Below are 22,139 nucleotides of genomic sequence, written 5' to 3' on the forward strand. Positions count from 1 at the left end.
TAACAAATATTGCAACAAGAGCAACAGCAACAAGTACTACTACTACTACTACTACTACTACTACTACTACTACTACTACTACTACTACTACTACTACTACTACTTCTATAACTACTACTACTGGTGTTATCACCACACCACCACCACCCTTACTGTATTTTAATGCTACCAATACTACCACTACCTCATCATCATTAGTAAACATTAGAGTACTGTTTCAACACACAATCACACACTCATTCACTCACCGTTCCATCTCCCTCTCACAGTTGGCCACGCCCACTCAGTCTTGGGCGGAGGCGGCGGCGGTGGCGGAGGCGGCGGCGGCCACGTCAGCTCGGGTGCCTCCAGCATGTCTGTGTCGCGCGTGCCCTCCCCGCTGCCCGCCGAGAACAACATGCCCGTGGCAGAGAACTGGTGCTACACACAGGTACGTCTGGCTGAGGACGCGGGTGGGACTGGTGACTGATGTACAGGTGCGCTGTGTCCAGGTTGGAATGTACTGGTGATATTGGTGGTGCTTCAAAGATCTGGCTAGGTTTGGTTTGGTCAGTTAGGTTATGCTACGTAGGTTAGTTATGTTAAATTAATCGGATTATTACGTATGTTAGTTAGGTTAGATTAGTTGGATTATGTTACGTAGGTTAGATTTATGTTATTAGATTAGTTGGATTATGTTAAGTAGGTTAATTAGGTTTTGTTACTTAGGTTAGTGAGGTTAGTTTATGTCACGTAGGTTAGTCAGGTTATGTTACGAAGATTAGTTACGTAGTTGGAACATGGTTTTCAATACTGGTGGTACTGGTTGTGTACTGGTGTGTACTGGTTGATATTGGTGATGTGTAGATCTAAGTTACATTGAGTTCGTCAGGGTAGTAGACTTGGTACATGCTTTTTTAATAATGGTGATACTGGTGACAATTTTGTACTGGTACCTCTGTCTGTCTGTTTACCTATCCGCCTGTCTGTTTTTATCTTACATATATTTGTCATCGTTTTATTATTTATACATTTGTTAATTTTTGTTAAGGTTCAACGCCACACACACACACACACACACACACACACACACACACACACACACACACACACACACACACACACACACACACACACACACACACACACACACACACACACACACACACACACACACATTCTCTCTCTCTCTCTCTCTCTCTCTCTCTCTCTCTCTCTCTCTCTCTCTCTCTCTCTCTCTCTCTCTCTCTCTCTCTCTCTCTCTCTCTCTCTCTCTCTCTCTCTGAAGAAAGACGCAGTTGCCATGGAAACTTAGCAACATGGTGGAGTTTCCTCTCTCGCTCTCTCCTTCTGCCTTCTTCCTTCCCTTTCTCCTCCTCACTTTTTTACTCTTTCCACCTTCCTTCTTCATTCCTTCCTCCTTTCATATCATGTTTCCTTCTCTCCTTTCCTCTCCCTTGTGTTTCTTTCCATCCTTCCTCGCTCCCTCCTTTTCCTTCATCCTCCATCCGTCTCTCGTGCTCGTATCTTTCATTACTTCCTCCCTTCTTGTCCCCTCTCTTTCCCTCTCTCTTTCCCTCCTCCTCCTCCTCCTCCTCCTCCTCCTCCTCCTCCTCCTCCTCCTCCTCCTCCTCCTCCTCCTCCTCCTCCTCCTCCTCCTCTCTCTCTCTCTCTCTCTCTCTCTCTCTCTCTCTCTCTCTCTCTCTCTCTCTCTCTCTCTCTCTCTCTCTCTCTCTCTCTCTCTCTCTCTCTCTCTCTCTCTGAGTGCAAAGCTAGACTGTCAACACACTACCCTTGACCGCTCCACCCCACCTCTCTTTCCCCCTCCTCTCCCCCTCACTCTCCCGCCCTTGTCTCCCTCCATGTCACCCGGCCTCGTCACGAGGAGATGCACACTTTTAATTATTGCAGAAAATGACCAGTATTTTTTATTTTCCTTTATTTTCCTTTTTCTTTCTGTTTCGTTCGAGTTTTCTGGATTTTTTTTTATCTGCTGCCAGTCTCTCTCTCTCTCTCTCTCTCTCTCTCTCTCTCTCTCTCTCTCTCTCTCTCTCTCTCTCTCTCTCTCTCTCTCTCTCTCTCTCTCTGAACGCGAATAATTGATCTTTGAATGTCTTATTTTTTTTTTATTTCTTAATTAGTGTCAAATGGCGTGCATATTTTTCTTCTGTTCCTCTTTCTTTATTTTTGTTTGTTACTTTCTATTTCTTACTTTAGTATTTTTTATTTGACGAAATGGCTTCCATATTTTCTTTCTTTTTAATTTTCTTCTTTTCGTTTTATTTCCTTTTAGTACTTCATTCCTATATCATTCTTTTCCTTCATCCTTTCCTTCCTGCCTTCCTTCCTTTGTTTTGTTTCTTTTCAGTCCTTCATTTATATCTTCCATTCCGTCATTTTTTTCATTAATTTCTTTCCTTCCCTTGTTTCGTCGTTCCTTCCCTTCTTCATTTCTTCATTTTCCCCATTATTTTCCTTTTTTCCTTCTTTCCTTCCTGTCTGTCATTTTACATTTTTCTTTCTTTTCTTGATTCCTTCAGATTCTCTCTCTCTCTCTCTCTCTCTCTCTCTCTCTCTCTCTCTCTCTCTCTCTCTCTCTCTCTCTCTCTCTCTCTCTCTCTCTCTCTCTCTCTCTCTCTCTCTCTCTCTCTCTCTCTCTCTCTCTCTCTCATCAAAAGCCCAACACACGTGAACTGAACTAAGCCATCAGATGAACGCCACACCTTCGTTCAGTCTTCCTTCACTTTTAAATTACACACAAAAACGAATTGAAAAGAATAAAAACGAGACTTAACACTCAATAAAAGTTCAGCGTGATTAGCAACGCCTGCGTCACGTGACCTTGTGTTAATTAGCAGCGGCAGGTGTTGTAATGACCGCTTACATGGCCAGAGAGGTGGAGCTCAGGTGTGCTGGCTCACCCCTTCATCTCTCTCTCTCTCTCTCTCTCTCTCTCTCTCTCTCTCTCTCTCTCTCTCTCTCTCTCTCTCTCTCTCTCTCTCTCTCTCTCTCTCTCTCTCTCTCTCTCTCTGGTAACGGGTGTAATTTTTAGGTCTTAATTCTTAGTGTGTAATTACTATTTCTTCGGAATTGTTGTTGTTGTTGTTGTTGTTGTTGTTGTTGTTGTTGTTGTTGTTGTTGTTGTTATCACGTAAGAAAACTGATCAAATGGCTAAACAATGAGCTAACTGTGCTTTCAAGGTAAAGTTGATGAAAATGATATATATATATATATATATATATATATATATATATATATATATATATATATATATATATATATATATATATATATATAAACACCAACTAATTTAAGCAACAGACTAACTGTGTGTGTTTTAAATGGAGGTCGAAGAAAAACGCATACCAGCTCTCACTCACTCACTAAAAACTAAATAACTAAACCAAGTAACTGTGTGTGTGTGTGTGTGTGTGTGTGTGTGTGTGTGTGTGTGTGTGTGTTTTTAGGTGAAGATAAGAAAGAAAGAAAAAAGACAGACCAACTTACTAATTCTGTTTGTGTGTGTGTGTGTGTGTGTGTTTCAGGTGAAGGTGATAAAGTTCAGCTATATGTGGTCCATCAACAACTTCAGTTTCTGCCGCGAGGAGATGGGCGAGGTGCTCAAGTCATCCACCTTCTCTGCCGGGGCCAACGACAAGCTGAAGTGGTAAGTACATGGCGCCCGGGGGGAGAGAGACAGAGCGGGAACACGAGGGACACTGCGCCCAGCTGTCAGAATTGCACGTGGTTGTCCCTGTATAGAACATGTCTCCTTGTTTCCATCAGTCATTCTCATCTACCACCACCACCACCACCACCACCACTACTACTACTACTACTACTACTACTACTACTACTACTACTACTACTACTACTACTACTACTACTACTACTACTACTACTACTACTACACGTGGCAGTCTGTTTAAAATATGCCGACCTATTTCCACCTATCATCCCCATCCATAAATTTGTCTTATTTAAAGATCCCAAATGACTCGGCACTAACGTAGGCTAGCCATACCTAACTAACTAACCTGACCATACCATACATACACCTAAGCTAACCTGACCATACCATACATACACCTAAGCTAACCTGACCATACCATACATACACCTAAGCTAACCTGACCATAACATACATAACCTTAGATACTATACTGAACAGTACCTAACATTTCCTAATGAGAGAGAGAGAGAGAGAGAGAGAGAGAGAGAGAGAGAGAGAGAGAGAGAGAGAGAGAGAGAGAGAGATAACCTTAATAATCCACACATTTTACTGCAAAGGTTAAGACACTTGGCCAAATTATACCTCAGTTTGGGGACACACAACCTCTCTCTCTCTCTCTCTCTCTCTCTCTCTCTCTCTCTCTCTCTCTCTCTCTCTCTCTCTCTCTCTCTCTCTCTCTCTCTCCCCAGATCACCTTTTCTCTCCTTTTTTTGTTTCTCTTCCTCTTCTTTTTTCTCTTCTTCCTCCTCTTTTATCTCTTCCTCTTCCTCTTCTCTTTATCACCTTTTTCTCCTCTTTCCTCTTTCATTTTCCTTTCTTCTCTCCTTTTTCCTTGTCTTCCTCAACTTTCCTCTTCCCTTTCCTTCTTCCCTTAACGCTTCTCTCTCTCTCTCTCTCTCTCTCTCTCTCTCTCTCTCTCTCTCTCTCTCTCTCTCTCTCTCTCTCTCTCTCTCTCTCTCTCTCTCTCTCTCTCTCTCTCTCTCTCTCTCTCTCTCTCTCTCTCTCTCTCTCTCACTTTTGGTCTCAGTTTCTCCCAAAAGGAAAGGAGGTGGTGGAGGCGGAAGAGAAGGTGGAGGAGGAGGAGGAGGAGGAAGGAAGGTAAGAGAAGATGGGTTCAGAAGCCAAGCAAGAGGAGGAGAAAGAGAGGGTGGAGGAGGAGAATAGATAATGAAGGGATTTTGATAAGAAGAGGAGGAGGAGGAGGAGGTGGAGGAAGAAAAAGAAGTAAATGGATGGAAGAATGTGGGGGTTAGGATGAGAGAGAGAGAGAGAGAGAGAGAGAGAGAGAGAGAGAGAGAGAGAGAGAGAGAGAGAGAGAGAGAGAGAGAGGACAAATGAAAGGAGAGGAAGGAGGAGGGGTTGGAGGAAGAGTGATTCATGCAACCCGGGAGGAAGTGAAGGAAGAGAGGGTGCTAAAGAGGGAAGGAGGAGGAGGACACCTCCATTTTAATTCTTCCTTGCTAATGCTCTCTCTCTCTCTCTCTCTCTCTCTCTCTCTCTCTCTCTCTCTCTCTCTCTCTCTCTCTCTCTCTCTCTCTCTCTCCCCACCCTTCTCGCAAGGTATTTTCTGGGTTTAAAGGAGGATGAAGAGGAGGAGGAGGAGGAGGGGAAGTGTGTGTGTGTGTGTTTGTATGTCAAGTGCAACCTCCCCTTCCCACCCCTCCTCCTCCTCCTCCTCCTCCTCCTCCTCCTCCTCCTCCTCCTCCTCCTCCTCCTCCTCCTCCTCCTCCTCCTCCTCCTCCTCCTCCTCCTCCTCCTCCACTAAACACCAAGGCTATTGACCTACCTTCCTCCTCCTCCTCCTCCTCCTCCTCCTCCTCCTCCTCCTCCTCCTCCTCCTCCTCCTCCTCCTCCTCCTCCTCCTCCTCCTCACCCCTCTTCTTCCTGTTTGCTGGGAATTAAAGTATTACGTGTGTGTGTGTGTGTGTGTGTGTGTGTGTGTGTGTGTGTGTGTGTGTGTGTGTGTGTGTGTGTGTGTGTGGAGTGGACTTGGAGATCAGCCAGTAACCTCTCTCTCTCTCTCTCTCTCTCTCTCTCTCTCTCTCTCTCTCTCTCTCTCTCTCTCTCTCTCTCTCTCTCTCTCTCTCTCTCTCTCTCTCTCTCTCTCTCTCTCTCTCTCATATCTCCACACGCACATTCGAACATGGCTTAAATTAACTCATTCTTACTTTCACTAGTATTCATTCACTCCCTCATTCCCTACACAGCTACATACAGTTGCACTCACTCCCTCACCTGCTTTCTGTGTCTTCACCCTCTCACTAATTCAACCCCTCTTACTCACTCAGTCACTCACTCACTCACTCGCTCAGCATTTCCGTTCATCCACTCTCTCTCTCTTGTCGCTTCACCGACCCACTCACTCACTCATTCACTCATTCACTCATTCACTCACTCACTCATTCACTCACTCACTCACTCACTCACTCACTCACTCACTCACTCACTCACTCACTCACTCACTCACTCACTCACTCTGCATTTCTTCATCCTCTCACTCACCCACTCATTCACCCACCCACCCCCTCTACATCTTTTATTCACTCATTCATGCCCTCTGTTTAATTCATTCACCACCTACCCTCCTTCTTTGTCAGTCTCAACCCACTCACTCATCCTCTGCCCCTCTTCACCCACTCCCTCTTCACCCACTCACTCTCACTCACTCCTTTCTCTGCCCCCACAGGTGTCTGCGAGTGAACCCCAAGGGCCTGGATGAGGAGAGCAAGGACTACCTCTCGCTGTACCTGCTGCTTGTGTCCTCTAATAAGTCTGAGGTGCGGGCCAAGTTCAAGTTTTCCATCCTCAATGCCAAGAGAGAGGAGACTAAAGCCATGGGTAGGTGGTCTTGTCATGCTGGTGGTGGTGGTGTATCATTAGTAGTTGTGGTGCTGGTAGTAGCAGATCATTAGTAGTTATGGCAGTTGTTGCTGTAGTAGTAGTTGTTGTTGTTATGTTATTTTCTGATGTAATTTCATGTAATAATGTAGCTGTAATCTTTTAAGACATAGTACTGTTATCGTATAAGAAAGTAGTGTAGTGAATCTGTTTTGTAGTGAGTGTTTAGATATGGCCACCATGGAGACTATGGTGCCTGTTGCTCTGCCACACCCTTCACAACACTGAGTTCAGGCTTGGCCTCCATGGGAACTATGGTGCCCATCAATCTGCCACATCTGCCATAACACAGCATTCAGGTGTGGCCCCCGTAGGGACTGTGGTGCCCATCACTCTGCCACACCCGTCACAACACTGGTCGATGCGTCAATTGTTTATTGCTTCAATGTGAATCTGAAGACGTGTGGTTGATAAGGATGAAAATATTATGATTGCTTCATTTCTTTAAGGATGATAGCAATAATTGCGGGTGTATGTACCACAACACTTGACAACACTGCTTTCCAATGTTGTCAAGGTCATATGGTGACTGGCCATAGCCATGCACCACAGGTCAGGTTGAGGCATGTGACCCAGGTCACTTTCTCTGGTCACTATCTATAATGAAAACTTCCCCTCATGCACCTGCTAAGTGCCCTTGTGTGCTTCACTGTAGCAGGAAAGAACTTACTTACAACAAAAAAATGTATATTTCTTGGAAGAAAAAGCCAGTAGAAGACCTTTAACTAAAGGCAAGGATATTCTGAGATCATCGCAGGCACAGCACTGGTACATTTAGCAGGACAGTGGGAAGCTCAGTCCTGAAGGGGACCACACCTAAATGCTCAGTAGAAAATAGATTTACTATACTATGACTTTTGTAAGTAATAATAATAGTAGCTGCCCTGGCATGAATAGGCCAAGCAGCAGCAGCAGCAGCAGCAGCAACAACAGCAGCACATAGTGACAGTGCCGAGTGGTAACTGATTGCCCCCATCCCCCACAGAGAGTCAGCGTGCCTACAGGTTTGTGCAGGGCAAGGACTGGGGCTTCAAGAAGTTCATCCGCAGAGACTTTTTGCTGGATGAGGCTTAATGGGCTGCTGCCAGATGACAAGTTGACCCTTTACTGTGAGGTGAGTGTTGGTGGCTGAGAGAGAGAGAGAGAGAGAGAGAGAGAGAGAGAGAGAGAGAGAGAGAGGAGAGAGAGAGAGAGAGAGGAGAGAGAGAGAGAGAGAGAGAGAGAGAGATTATGAGTCTGGAGAAAGGGAGCATTAAGGAGAAAGAGATTTAAGACAAAGCAGAACTAGATGAGGTGATGGAAGGCACATGTGTGTGTGTGTGTGTGTGTGTCTGTGTGTGTGTGTGTGTGTGTGTGTGTGTGTGTGTGTGTGTGTGTGTGTGTGTGTGTTGCTAAGCATCCTTCCTTTCTCTTATTTCCTCACCAGTTACCACTTTTTTCCTTTCTCTTCTCTTCAACTTACTCTTCCTCTTCCTCCTCTCATCTCTCTTCCTTCTCTCATCTCTTTCCATATCCACATGTACCTTTCCCTGTCCCACCTACTAACACGCTTGCACACTGCTGCAGGTGTCGGTGGTGGCAGACAGTGTCAACATCTCCGGGCAGAGCAATGCCATTCACTTCAAGGTTCCTGACTGCCGCCTCTCTGATGAGCTGGGCAGCCTCTTTGAGTCCCAGCGATTCTCAGATGTGACTCTGTCTGTGGCCGGCCGAGAGTTCCAGGCTCACAAAGCTATCCTGGCAGGTATGTATGTGTAATAATAATAATAGTAAGAATAATAATCTATCCTTCTATCTATCTATCTATCTATCTTTCTATCTATCTATCTATCTATCTATCTATCTATCTATCTATCTATCTATCTATCTATCTATCTATCTGTCTGTCTATCTATATATCAGGCCAGCAATCCCACACAGGACAGCCAGACAAAGCACCTCACACTAACATAAGCATCAAGTCACACTCTGCCTTGTGAGACCCTGATTGAAAGGGATAGTTTTGTGGATCACCCTACTACACCCCAGTGGCCGTATTCTTTGTAAAGTTATGATGTGTCATAGCTATGGCAGATGTGTATCATAACTTAGAACATCCATCATATGTTATGTATCATAAGTAATGACTTTAGGAAAACTGTCTGTCTTTTTTTTTTTTTTTGGTAGGGGGCACTGGCCAAGGGCAACAAAACTGCAATAAAAAAAATAAAAAAGCCCATTTAGGTGCTGGTCCCCAAACAGAGTCAAAAGCAGTAGTCAAAAATTACAGGATGAGTGTCTTGAAACCTCCCTCTTGAAAGAGTTTGTCATCCAGAACCAGGCAGGGGAGTTCCAGAGTTTATCAGAGAAAGGAATGAATGATTTAGAATACTGGTTAACTCTTGTATTTGAGAGAATAGGGATAAGAGAAAGAAGAAACAACACAGATAAATATAGTTTGAGAGTGATTCTGTAGTTGTAGTCAGATCATGGAAAACTTAGAAGATTCAAGAGTGTGGGCATGAGAGCATGTTGTCATTGTGCACATAGATGTAACATTCAGCTTTTGATTGAAAATGAGGATAAAGTAGAAGGGAGCAAAAAAAGGGGCTGCTGTCAATTGCCTCAAACACCTGTGTTTCACTGAGGAAAAGATGAGGTTTAGTAAAGGAGAGGTGGTGTTCTACAGATTGAAAATTAGATCCAAGACTGCGAATGTTGCAGAAGTTAATGAAGAAAAATTGAGGGAATTGTCAAGACACTTAGGATTGATATCAGAAGAGCATTCCATCCTGGGGACATTTATGGTCCTCTCCCCAGATGGGGACTCTGAAGCTGGTGTATGAGTTACCATATTAATTTTGAATTTTGAGTGAAGGGTGTGTGTGTAATTAGGTGCATGTAGTTTAGGGTGAAGGAAGAGAGGTGTCTTTAGAGGACAAGCTGTGACTGCCTCTTTGTGTTGCAAGACACAAGGGAAACATTCAGTGATGTCACAACTAGGTTAATGATGAGTTTACAGTACTCCCTGATCCATTGCTTCAGATCTCACTGGGAGTAATTATCATGTTGGCGGGTGTCTACTGCCTCCTCCGTCTGCTATATATAGCGTTTACTTCATTTCAAATATTAAAAAAATGAAGCAAAAACTGTTGTTTATCACCATTTTATAGTTTCTAAAAATATTTCCTTAATTTTTTATGTGTTTGGAGAAGAGACACAGTTGATAAGATATTATTCCTATCTTTGAAATAAGGTAAATGCGATCCCGTAGGAGTGCCTCAGTGTAAGTGGAGGGAGTAGAGAAATCAAGTATGAACATGGAAGTTGTTTGTGGAAAGGAATGGCTATGCCACATTGTTTATATGGAGCAGAAATTATCAATTACAGATTGGAATATATCAGAAAACTTGATGTAATCCAAAATTCTATTGAAAAGCAGTGTTAGGAGCTCCCAAAAATACAGCAATAGAAGCATTGAAAGGAGAAATGGGGTAGAACTCTGTTTCAAAAGAGGAGAGAAAAGGAAAGCTATGTGTTATGAAGAAAATAGAAACAGTGAGTGAGGAGAGATGGGCCAAGGTGGTACCAAGGTGACTGGTCAGGTAAATTACTCTTTAAGACAAGAAGTGGAACACTTGAATGAAACAATAGGAACAGAGACTTACAAGAGCTATGTAGTGAAGAAAAGAAGACAATCAAACATTTCATTATAGAGTTGTGACATGTACAGAGCACAAAGATGATAGCTAAATAGACAAATGTCAGGAATCATATGCCGAGAGGAATGGGATAAGAAGAAGGTAGAAGAAGAATGAAGAATTAGAACAGTGCTAAGACTAACAAGAGACAAAGAAACCAATAGTGAGCCACATGAAAACATTTTTGACCAAGTGCTCGACAATAAAAAATTACTATCCAGAGGTGTCGAGAAAGATGAAGAAGAGAGACCTGAGAATTGATTCAAAATGTAACAGGTCCAAAGAAGAAGAAATTAAACTTAGATATAGTGCAAGGGATAATAGAACATTACTTTTACATTTCCTTGGGGAGACTAGAGGGACACATGGATTCCTGCACCATTGCTGCAATAAGAATGATGTTAATGCAAAGATGGTAGTGATATGTATAGCAAATGTTTAACATGCATAATTCATTATAAAACCTTACACCTATTTATGACACATTTTTAATTGTGTAATAGCATATCATTTGTTTTTAGGTGTTGAGGTCTGTTGGGCTAAGTACTAATTATTGAGGTGTAAACTAACTACATAGATTAATTTACCAGAAATGCAGGTTACAGAACTGCTCTCAGTACAACTGATCGGCATTGCTGTGTGCTCCATTACCTTCCTCCTCTTCCACAGTTTTGTCTGCCTCAACAGGAAAATGTATTTTTTCTTACCTTACATATGTTGTGAAGCACACCATATGCATGGATGATTTTGCAGACCTTAGATGGGGGGCTTATGTGGATTTCACTGCATAAAACATGAAACCAGCATTTCAGCTGCCTGATTCCTCTTTCTACGATGCAACATGTTTTCTTATGGGCCTTAGAAAAAGATACAGTATTTAGTGGCAAATCTGTACTGGGAGCACTGTAAGAGTAGGTACTGCTAAATATTAATGTTCACTTCTGCTGGATATGATTAAGCAATGAAGATGGTTTACAGTAACCATAATGAGATGGGGGTGAAAAAATTGCACTGTCTGTTCAGTAGTTCTGCAGCTAAACAGGTATTGCAGGTATTTCAAGTGAAGAGGTTATGGTAAGGTAACACTAAATTAAATTTTGTAATAGACAGTGGTAGGCTTTGTGCAGCCAATGTTGGGGATGCATTACAGTAATACTGTCTCCACAGAATTACCCATCTCTTAGACCTGACAGACAGGCTTGGGACTGGTGGTTAAGTTGATTATTTAGGTGAATTCATATATTTATATATGATCCCAAAAAGATATAAATGTTTCTTATATATATATATATATATATATATATATATATATATATATATATATATATATATATATATATATATATATATATATATATATATATATATATATATATATATATATATATATATATATATATATATATATATATATATAAAACTTAATAACTATAATGTTATACAAAATTTCTAATTAGTACATATCTTTTGTACTGTGATTGAGCCCCAGGCTCTGGTTGTAGGTATGGGGTCAATAGCCATGGCTTGCTTGGATAGCCACTATCCCCAAGCAAGTGACTGCTTGGTGGCACAAAACCCTTTTTGAATAGTGCACAGATTCCACTGTTGCTTAAAATCTTTGAATTGTACACAGAGCTTGGCCACTTGGCAAGAATGTTGAGAATTCTGTGCTTAGCATCAAATACAATTTGTGTATTTATGCTGTGATAGCCCTTATGGTTCATATAGGTATCTTCTTGGTTCTTGGGGGCTGTAATTCTCACATGTGTACCTTCAATTACACCAATAACCCCTGGGAAGTCTGCAATTTCCTTAAATTCAGTCGTTTTGATCAGCAGCTTTTGGGAGATGGGAAACTTAATGAATCTCTGCACCATTTGCACATCTGCAAGGGCATCTACAGTCTGAGTGATGGCTCTGATGATAGAAGACTGTGATGGACCAAAGTCACCACTACTTCATAGCTCCATTTTTCCAGTAGCATCCTGTATTAGTTTATGACAGATGTGTGCAGTTTATGACAACTTTTCCCTGTTATGTTTTTCTTGAATATGGCACTTAGCTGGAGCTTAGGTGTAGCACAGCTGGCCACATGCATTCACAGCAAGGGCCTACAACACACACTGCTTTACCTTTGCCCCTTCATGATGATGCTGTTCCCTGCAAAGCACAAACTAAAATGTATAAATGCATAAATCACACACACACACACACACACACACACACACACACACACACACACACACACACACACACACACACACACACACACACACACACACACACACACACACACACACACACACACACGGTAATAGCCTAAGCTTCATACTTGCTCACACACACAATCTCAGTGGTCTTCATCTTTGTCTGTGTATTTATATTGTGTTGCCCGTGGCCAGCACCTCTCTTACATAAGGAAAAAATAATGGTAAAAAAAAAAAAACTGACTTTCCCCACCCTCTTTGGCAGCCCGGTCCCCTGTGTTCGCCGCCATGTTCGCCCATGAGATGGAAGAACGGAAGCACAACCGGGTGGAGATCCAGGATGTTGACCATGAGGTGTTGAGGGAAATGCTCCGCTTCATCTACACTGGCAAGGCGACCAACCTTGAGAAGATGGCAGATGACCTACTAGCAGCGGCCGACAAGGTGTGTATGTGTGTGTGTGTTTGTGTAAGGTGGCGTGCGTGATCAATGTATCTGTTTGTCTTTTTATATAGAATTCAGCTTATTAGGTCCCATTTTTTCAGGCTGACAGTGTGTGTGTGTGTGTGTGTGTGTGTGTGTGTGTGTGTGTGTGTGTGTGTGTGTGTGTGTGTGTGTGTGTGTGTGTGTGTGTGTGTGTGTGTGTGTGTGTGTGTGTGTAAGATGGGGTGATGAATGTGTATTTCTTTTTCGTTTATAGAGAGTACAGTTTATGCCTAAATTAGTCTGTTTTTCAGTCATTTTGTAAGTGTCCTGTCATTTATCTTGTGTTTCAGTCAGTCAGTGTGTCTGTTAGTTGGTCATTTTGTCATTTCCCTGAGAGAGAGAGAGTGAGTGAATGAGTGAGTGAGTTATTCATTCAGTGTCAGATACCTGTGCTCTCTATTGCTACACAAATGTTTTCAGTCATTTTTTAAGTGTCCTGTCATTTATCTTGTGTTTCAGTCAGTGTGTCTGTTAGTCAGTTATTTTGCTATTTCCCTGAGAGAGAGAGTAAGTGAGTGAGTGAGTTATTCATTCAGAGTGTCAGATGCCTGTGCTCTCTATTGCTACACAAACACTGCTAGCTTTGGGGGAATATAGTGTGCAATCACTTGATACTATTGATGTCAGCAAGAAACACTTCATCACCTCATCCACCTTTCACAGTCCTCTCACCCACCTTTCCTTCACATCTCCCTCACACATCCTCACAGCACCATGCTTCTCATCACCTCCTTACCCTCTCCATCACAGTGCACCTGATCCTCATATGCTCTTCCTTGCAGTACGCTCTGGAGAGACTGAAAGTGATGTGTGAGGAGGCTCTCTGTGTCAACCTGAGCACTGAGAATGCGGCCGATGTGCTCATCTTGGCGGACCTCCACTCAGCCGATCAACTCAAGGCTCAGGCCATTGAATTCATAAACACGTGAGTCCCAAACAAACACAGAATTTTGAGCTGTTTGTCACATGTAGTGTCTTGCCTCTGTGAATTGTTGCCCTTGTTCTTCTCTTGTTTCTGACATTAAGAATTTCCTTGCTTCCCAACTAACCTAACTGTGCTCCTGCATCTCCTCCTCCCCACAGACATGCCACAGATGTCATGGAGACTCAGGGGTGGAAATCCATGATCCAGTCCCACCCGCACCTCATTGCCGAAGCCTTCCGTGCCCTGGCCACCCAGCAGATCCCGCCCATCGGCCCGCCCCGCAAGAGGATAAAGGCCAGCCCCTGAGCCTGGCCACAGACCCCACCCACAGACTGCCTCAGGCCTGCCCAGCCTGCCCCCATGCCCCCCTGCAGCACCCTCACCCCACCCAATGCCCTGCTGTGGCTTGGGGGGTATCTGGGGGGGGAGGGCGAGGGCGGGCCACCCTTCCCACCAGTCAAGAGTACAATCCAGGGAGGCGCTCCCACCCACTCAGGATGGCCGGACCGACCTCTCGGCCCACCGTGGCCGCACGGACCAAGAGACGAGGCCAACACTTGATCTCAGTGCAGACACAAGTGCACACACACACACACACACACACACACACACACACACACACACACACACACACACACACACACACACACACACACACACACACACACACACACACACACACACACACACACACACACACACACACACACACACACACACACACACACACACACACACTTTGAAACACCCCCTCATACACACATATGCATACACACATAAGCACACACATACAGCCACTTGTACAAAGCCCCACACACACACACACACACACACACACACACACACACACACACACACACACACACACACACACACACACACACACACACACACACACACACACACACACACACACACACACACACACACACACACACACACACACCTCTCACCCAAGCTGCAGACAGCTTGCAGCATGACCCTTGAGGACTCTGCTCCCCCTCCTCACCACACCCAGTACACCCACAACCCCTGGAGGCCTCACCCCCCCAGGCTGCCCCACCCCTGCCCTGCCAGGACTCCTGGGGCACATGGGGTAAGGAAGTGTGAATCCTCTGCAATGTACAAGGTTTACTTTAGTCTGTGCTTTCGTAGGTTATAGAAAACGGGCTCGTGGCTCAGTGAAAACAGCTATCGGGACCCTCCTCATCCTCCTCCTCCTTCACAACCACCACCACCACCACCACCACCTCCTCATCTTCCTCCTCCTCCCTCCTCTTCCTTGCCCTCTCCCTCACTCCCCTTGCCTGGTGACTGGTAATGAGGGAGGGAAGGAAGTGACCCTCATCACAACCTCACAACCTCAAGTGAATGAGTGCTGAAATTAATGTGAAAAAATAGAAAGAAAGAAAACACAAAATGAACAGAAAGATTCCCAAAGAGATGCCTCGTGGAGCACCCACCCACCCACCCACCACTCCGCCCCCCACCAACCATCCCCACACACCCACCCCACCGTAACACCCCCTCACCAGTGCAGCAGAGACTGAAGAAAAAAAAAAAAGACGACTAAGTTGGTGATAACCCTTCCCATTCACCCCCTCTCAACCCCCCTCACTCCCCTCACCCCACCTCACACCCCCAAACTGAAGACAGACGGTGTGTGATTTGCACTGCCTCAGTTGAAAATATGTGTGGCGGAAGTAAACAAACAAACTATTGATGGATGGGTGGAAATGTGACGCTAAGAAAGGAAGGAAGGAAGGATAGGGGTTGGTAGAGAAAAGTCCTGCGAGGGATATGTGTGTGTGTGTGTGTGTGTGTGTGTGTGTGTGTGTGTGTGTGTGTGTGTGTGTGTGCATATGTTTGTATGAAAGGAATTTGTTATTTATTTGTTTTGTGTTTTTTCTTTGTCGTAATGGATTAATTTCTTCTTGTCAGCAAGGAGATAATGACAGAAAGGTACTGACACTTTTTTTTTTCTTTTTTTTTTTGTGTGTGTGTGTGTGTGTGTGTAAAAAAAATGTAGCTGGAGGTATAATATTACATACTGTTTTCCTTCGTTCGTTTGTTCGTTTGTTGTAGTTTTTTCAACATCATCAACCCTCAATCATTATTATTATTATTATGATTTTTTACACAGTATCACCGTCATCATCAATTTTCTTTTATTATTATTATTATTCCTTCCATCATTGCTGTGTTGCTCCACTTCTCCTCGCCTGACATCACCAACACCTGATCTCCTCACAGCATCAGCATCATCATCAGCAATAGTAGGATGAGGGAGATCACCACTCTTGTGAGCATCGTGCCATGCCAACGCCTCAATTACCTACTTTTTTTATCATTGTTCTTGTTTTGTTTTATTATTTTTATACTGACCTGTGGAGCCAGCCCTTCTTTCCTCCTACTTCAAGCCCCCTTTAACTCAGTCAGTCAGCCTGCCAGCCCTGCCTGTCACACATCACTCCTCACACCTGCCTGCCTACTACCTCACTCCTTGGGCTTTGTAATGACACTCAATCACTCACCTGCCTGCTCACTTGCTCACTCAGTGGAATAATTGCTTCAAGTATCTCTCTCTCTCTCTCTCTCTCTCTCTCTCTCTCTCTCTCTCTCTCTCTCTCTCTCTCTCTCTCTCTCTCTCTCTCTCTCTCTCTCTCTCTCTCTCTCTCTCTCTCTCTCTCTCTCTCTCTCTCTCTCTCTCTCTCTCTCTCTCATTCTGAGTTGGGATTCAGTAATAATAAAGAGGTAATGGTGAGAGAGAGTGAGAGAGAGAGAGAGAGAGAGAGAGAGAGAGAGAGAGGATGTAGGGACGCAGGGAATAGCAGTCAGGGAAATGATGTACTACGGGGACAGGTTAAAAAGAAAGTTTTTCTCAGGGGAGAGAGAGGAATGTGGTGAGAGGTGGATGGGGCATAGAACACATCAGGGAGAGGGAAGGAGTGAAGGCAAGGGGGAGGGTTAGGAAAGACCAGTGGATTAGTTACGGGATAGGAATTGAAGTAAAAGTAGATAAATAATGATGATAATTTTAAGATAGGTGATATATGTATGAGCAGAATTGTAAAGACATGCATGCCAGCCATTCAGTTAGTCACCCTCATGTCTCTCACAGTCAGTCAGTCAGTGGAATATTATTGATTTTTTGCCGAAGTACAAAGTTATTTTTATATTAATGTTTCCCCCTTTTTTTGTTTTGTTTTGTTTGTTTCCTTTAATTTATGTATTTAGTTAATATACACAGGTGATGTAAGTGAACAAGTGGGTGGGTGTGTGTGACAGGGCAGGGATTCATCACACACACACACACACACACACACACACACACACACACACACACACACACACACACACACACACAGCAACTCACCAAGTCACTTAACCAGAGAGAGAGAGAGAGAGAGAGAGAGAGTTATAATATTAGTTATCTCTGAGCAGTCATACTCACTCAGAACTTGAAATAATAACAATAATAATGATCATAACTGTCATTCTTCATTTCACAACCAGGGAAGTGTGTGTGTGTGTGTGTGTGTGTGTGTGTGTGTGTGTGTGTGTGTGTGTGTGTGTGTGTGTGTGTGTGTGTGTGTGTGTGTGTGTGTGACGTCCCCTTTCATGTATCCTTAGTGACATCTTTGGCTCAGTACTTGCATAACATTTCATTAGACTCGAGATAATCTAAATTGTTTCATCCCTATCCATGCACTTGCACCTTGTTCCCCCATCTACTTCAGTGTTTCCCCTTTTACACTTATTTATACGCCCTCCTTTCCCTTCTTTTCTCTCAGTCAACCAGTACACACACACACACACACACACACACACACACACACACACACACACACACACACACACACACACACACACACACACACACACACACACACACACACACACACACACACACACACACACACACACACACACACACACACACACACCAATCCCTCCCACTTCCCCTCCTTCATTCTCTTCTCCATTACGACTTTGAAGAAGGGAGAAAAGTATATATAGATGAACATGTGAATAGAATGGATCTTGGGACTCCGTTTATGTGATGTTTATTTTGATTTTATTATTATTATTATTATTATTATTATTATTATTATTATTATTATTATTATTATTATTATTATTATTATTATTATCATCATCATCATCATCATTATTATTGTTTGCGCATGTCAGGCAACCATCCCCTGGCTCTTCCTCACCACCCCCTCCTCATCTTCCTCCTCTTCCTCCTCCTCCACCTTCTCCATGCAGGGTGTGAAAGGGGTAGGGGACTGGGGACTTCGGGGCTGGCCATGGGGTGGGGAGGGGCAGTAATCACGGCGCCTCTCGGGTAATGAAGGAAAGAAAGGACTACATTGTGAGGCGGGGAGAGTCGGGCCAGTGTGGACGCCCGACTCACCACCATTAAAATCTTGGTTAATAAATCGATGAACTGATGTTTTTATGAACCTTCCTTCGTGGTGAATGAAATGGGACGGCCTGTATTCAGAACAGAAACACTGCCAGAGATGACTGATTATCTTGCCGATTTCTCAATACTATAATTCTTGCTGATCACCCACTGAGATCGGCCCCGAGGACATGTTCCGGCCTGTGGGTTCCAATATTTTTTATATTTTCCTTAATTACTTTACTCGGCTTCTATAGTAAGTTTTTATGGTTTCTAAAAATATTTTGTTGCTGTTGAAGTGTTTTTATTGCTTCAGTTAAGTAACTGGGCTGAATTTTGTGTATTTTTTTTTATGTAAATATAGGGCCGTTTTCACGGTTATTTCTACCCACCCCGGTTCTTGGCTTTTTTATTTGAGGCTGTAGTGAAGCTTTTATTGCTTTAAAAAATCGTTTATGATTTTTTAAATGTTTTGCGTTCCTGTTGAGTTGAGTATGTGCATTTTGAAATGGTTTTTAGTTCCGTTAAAAGTGGCGATTTTGTCATTTTTTAGATTCCTTATTTCTCTATTTCAGCTTGTAACTAACTTTGCATTGCTTGAAAAAATAGTTCCGATTTTTTAAAGTTTTTTTAGTGGTGTAAAGTGAAATGGGCGGACTTTTGAATGGTTATAATGGTGTCAAAAGTTCCAACACTTTTTCCATATTTGTGTTGATATTTCTTTACAACTACTCAGGTTGGAGATGTTTTGATACTGTGAATATTAATTTAAGTAATTATCAAATCATAAAATAGAATGCATTCCAGCCTAGCTTCATTTTTTGTAGGGGTCAATTTCAAAATGAAATACGTTACGTACGTAAGCCAGCGGCCGGGGGCACTCGCCTGTGACGTCATCAACAGACTGGGACTTCTCCGGCTCCAGTGTCTCTTGGTCACTATTTACCGTAATTTCCAGTGTTTTCCAAGTATTTCCAGCTCTTTTTAAACTCAGGTACGTAGATAGTAGTAGTAGAAGGAGGAAGAAATAAGGAGAAATGGAGGAGGAGGAGGAAGAAATAAGGAGAAATGGAGGAGGAGGAGGAGGAGGAGACAAAACAAGTAAATGGCAAGAAGACAATCTTTAGCTTAGTTTCCCTTGATGCGCTGCCATTCTCTATTATTTGGTGTGTTTTGGGTTCTTTAAGTGTGTTTTAGGTGTATTTGGGAGTGTTGTGGGGTGTTTTGAGTGTGTGTTAGGTGTGTTTAGGAGTGTTTTGGGTGTATATTAGCTGTTATCAGTGTGTTTTGGATGAATTTTTGGTGTTTAAGTGTGGTTTAGGTTATTTCTAGGAGTATCTTATGTGTTTTAAGTGTTGTGGAGTGTTTTGAGTGTATTGTGGAGTGTTTTTGTGTGTTTGAAGGTGTATTGAGTGAGTGTGAGTGTGTCTTGAGTTTATTTTGGGTGTTTTAAGTGCTTTTTGGGTAAGTTTTTGGGTGTGTGTGGGGTCTTTTGGGTGAATTTGAGTATGTGTGGAGTGTTCTGGGTGCGTTTGGGTGTGTTAGTTGTGTATTCTGTGGTGATGTCGGTGTTTTGGGATGTTTTAAGTGTGTTTTGGATGTTTTAAGTGTGTTTGGATGAGTTTTGTGGGTATTTGGGTGTGTTTTGGGTATGTTTTGAGTGTGTTTGGGTGAGTTTTGTGGAGATATTGGTGTGTTGAGTGTGTTTGGGTGAGTTTTGTGGGTATTTTGGTGTGTTTTGGGTGTGTTTTGGATGTTTTGAGTGTGTTTTGCATGTGTTTGGGTGAGTTTTGGCCTCTCTCCTTTCTAGGGACTCAAAAGACAAGAGTTTTGTAGGTATTTTGGTGTGTCTAACTACTACTACTACTACTACTTATACTACTACTACTACTACTACTACTACTACTACTACTACTACTACTACTACTACAACCAATCTTAACATAATCTACACTCAAAACCCTTCCTTCTCCCGCTCCTCGCCCCTTCTACCCCCTTCCCCCCCCAGTCACTTGTAGTACAATTACAGGTACATATTTCTGGAGTTCAAGGACAGGGCAGCAGCAGAGGAGGCAGTGAGGCAGAGGAACAATTACAAGCTAGACAAGCAGCACACGTTTCTCTGTAATCTCTTCACGGACTTTGAGAAATACGACAACATACCTGAGGAGTTTGTCGCACCTGTCCCCGAGCCTTATAAGGTTTGTGGGGGGGGACTGTGGGGGTGAGGGAGGGGTGTGTGTGTGTGTGTGTGTGTGTGTGTGTGTGTGTGAGGGGCAGGTTTGTGTGTTTGTGAGAGAGAGAGAGAGAGAGAGAGAGAGAGAGAGAGAGAGTGTGTGTCTCGCTTCAACTAGAGCCTTTTGAATGCTGAAATCGTATTAATCTGTCACTAGAACCGTAAAAACACCCTTAAAAACCCGTGTCGCTTCATCTAGAGCCTTTTGAATACTGAAATCTTGTTAATCTGTCACTAGAATCGTAAAAACACCCTTAAAAACCCATATAACTTCATCTAGAGCCTTTTGAATGCTGAAATCTTGTTAATCTGTCACTAGAACCGTAAAAACACCCTTAAAAACCCGTGTCGTTTCATCTCGAGCCTTTTGAATGCTGAAATCCTGTTAATCTGTCACTAGAATCGCAAAAACACCCTTAAAAACCCATATAACTTCATCTAGAGCCTTTTGAATGCTGAAATCTTGTTAATCTGTCACTAGAATCGTAAAAACACCCTTAAAAACCCATATAATTTCATCTAGAGCCTTTTGAATGCTGAAATCTTGTTAATCTGTCACTAGAACCGTAAAAATTTGACTTCGTCTTCGTTTTTCTCATTTCTTTGCACTAATATCAACAGTGTATGTAATAACTTGCATTAAGGAGACAAAATACGAATTAATATTGTCCTTTATTTGATAATTTTACGGTAATATATAAAGAAAACCTCTAATCGAGAAATATTATGATAGCCTTCCAGAAGATTCCTAAATACGTTCGGACAAAACCGGTGAATCATGCCGTTTAAATTCTGGAAAATATTAAATAAACAATAACAAACCTCAATCAGACCATACAACACCGTAAAAATATTCGACAACATATTGATAATCATAAATCGGCCACAAACAATGACGGAGAGAAGAGAAATACGAATGACAGTAAACAGAGGACAGTGTGGCCAACTCGGGGGAATCTCTGTAGGGATTGGATGAAAGAAGAGGAAGAGGAGGAAGGAAGAGAGAATGAAATGTTTGGTATTGCTTTTTTTTATTATTTATTCCTTTTATTTTTTTCTTCTTTTCTTCTTTCTATAATACTTATCGTCCTCTTCTTCCTTCTCCATTTTCATTCTTTCATTTCTTCCTTTCTTCTCTTCCGTCTCTTAATATCCTCATCTTCTTTATCTTCCTCCTCTCCCTCCTCCTCATCATCCTCTCTCTCTCTCTCTCTCTCTCTCTCTCTCTCTCTCTCTCTCTCTCTCTCTCTCTCTCCATACAGCTAAACAGCTGAACCCTGCAATTACCAGTACCTGAAGCATGATGTCAGATGTTTGTATGAAACACTGAACATATTAAATATACGAAGATGGTGTGACATAGCAGTCCACAAACAAGTTAGGGAAAAATATAGACAGGGAAACGAGAAAGCGAAAGTGAAAGAAATCGCACATAAATAAGGAACAAGGAAGGATATTGATTGATTGATAAGTTTATTGTTGTATAGAAGTACAAAGGAAGGCCATCGAAAGAAAGCATGAGAAAACATGAACCCTATTTGGGGACCGGCATCTCAGTAGGCCTTTTTTTTTTATTGGAATTT

General features: G+C 42.8%; 1 protein-coding gene across 1 annotated transcript in view; it reads left to right on the plus strand.

The window, feature by feature from the left end:
• Positions 1-17,821, plus strand: part of LOC135104724 (speckle-type POZ protein B-like) — an 18,904-nt gene extending 1,083 nt beyond the window's left edge. Inside the window, 9 exon segments of the mRNA XM_064012249.1 lie at positions 270-430; positions 3,526-3,647; positions 6,400-6,551; positions 7,597-7,682; positions 7,684-7,725; positions 8,178-8,355; positions 12,764-12,942; positions 13,767-13,909; positions 14,068-17,821. Of these exon segments, the coding sequence (XP_063868319.1) occupies positions 270-430; positions 3,526-3,647; positions 6,400-6,551; positions 7,597-7,682; positions 7,684-7,725; positions 8,178-8,355; positions 12,764-12,942; positions 13,767-13,909; positions 14,068-14,215 (1,211 nt within the window). The 3' untranslated portion in view covers positions 14,216-17,821.
• The last annotated feature ends 4,318 nt before the right edge of the window (positions 17,822-22,139 follow it).

Source organism: Scylla paramamosain, chromosome 11 (genome assembly GCF_035594125.1).
Source record: "Scylla paramamosain isolate STU-SP2022 chromosome 11, ASM3559412v1, whole genome shotgun sequence".
NCBI lineage: Eukaryota > Metazoa > Arthropoda > Malacostraca > Decapoda > Portunidae > Scylla > Scylla paramamosain.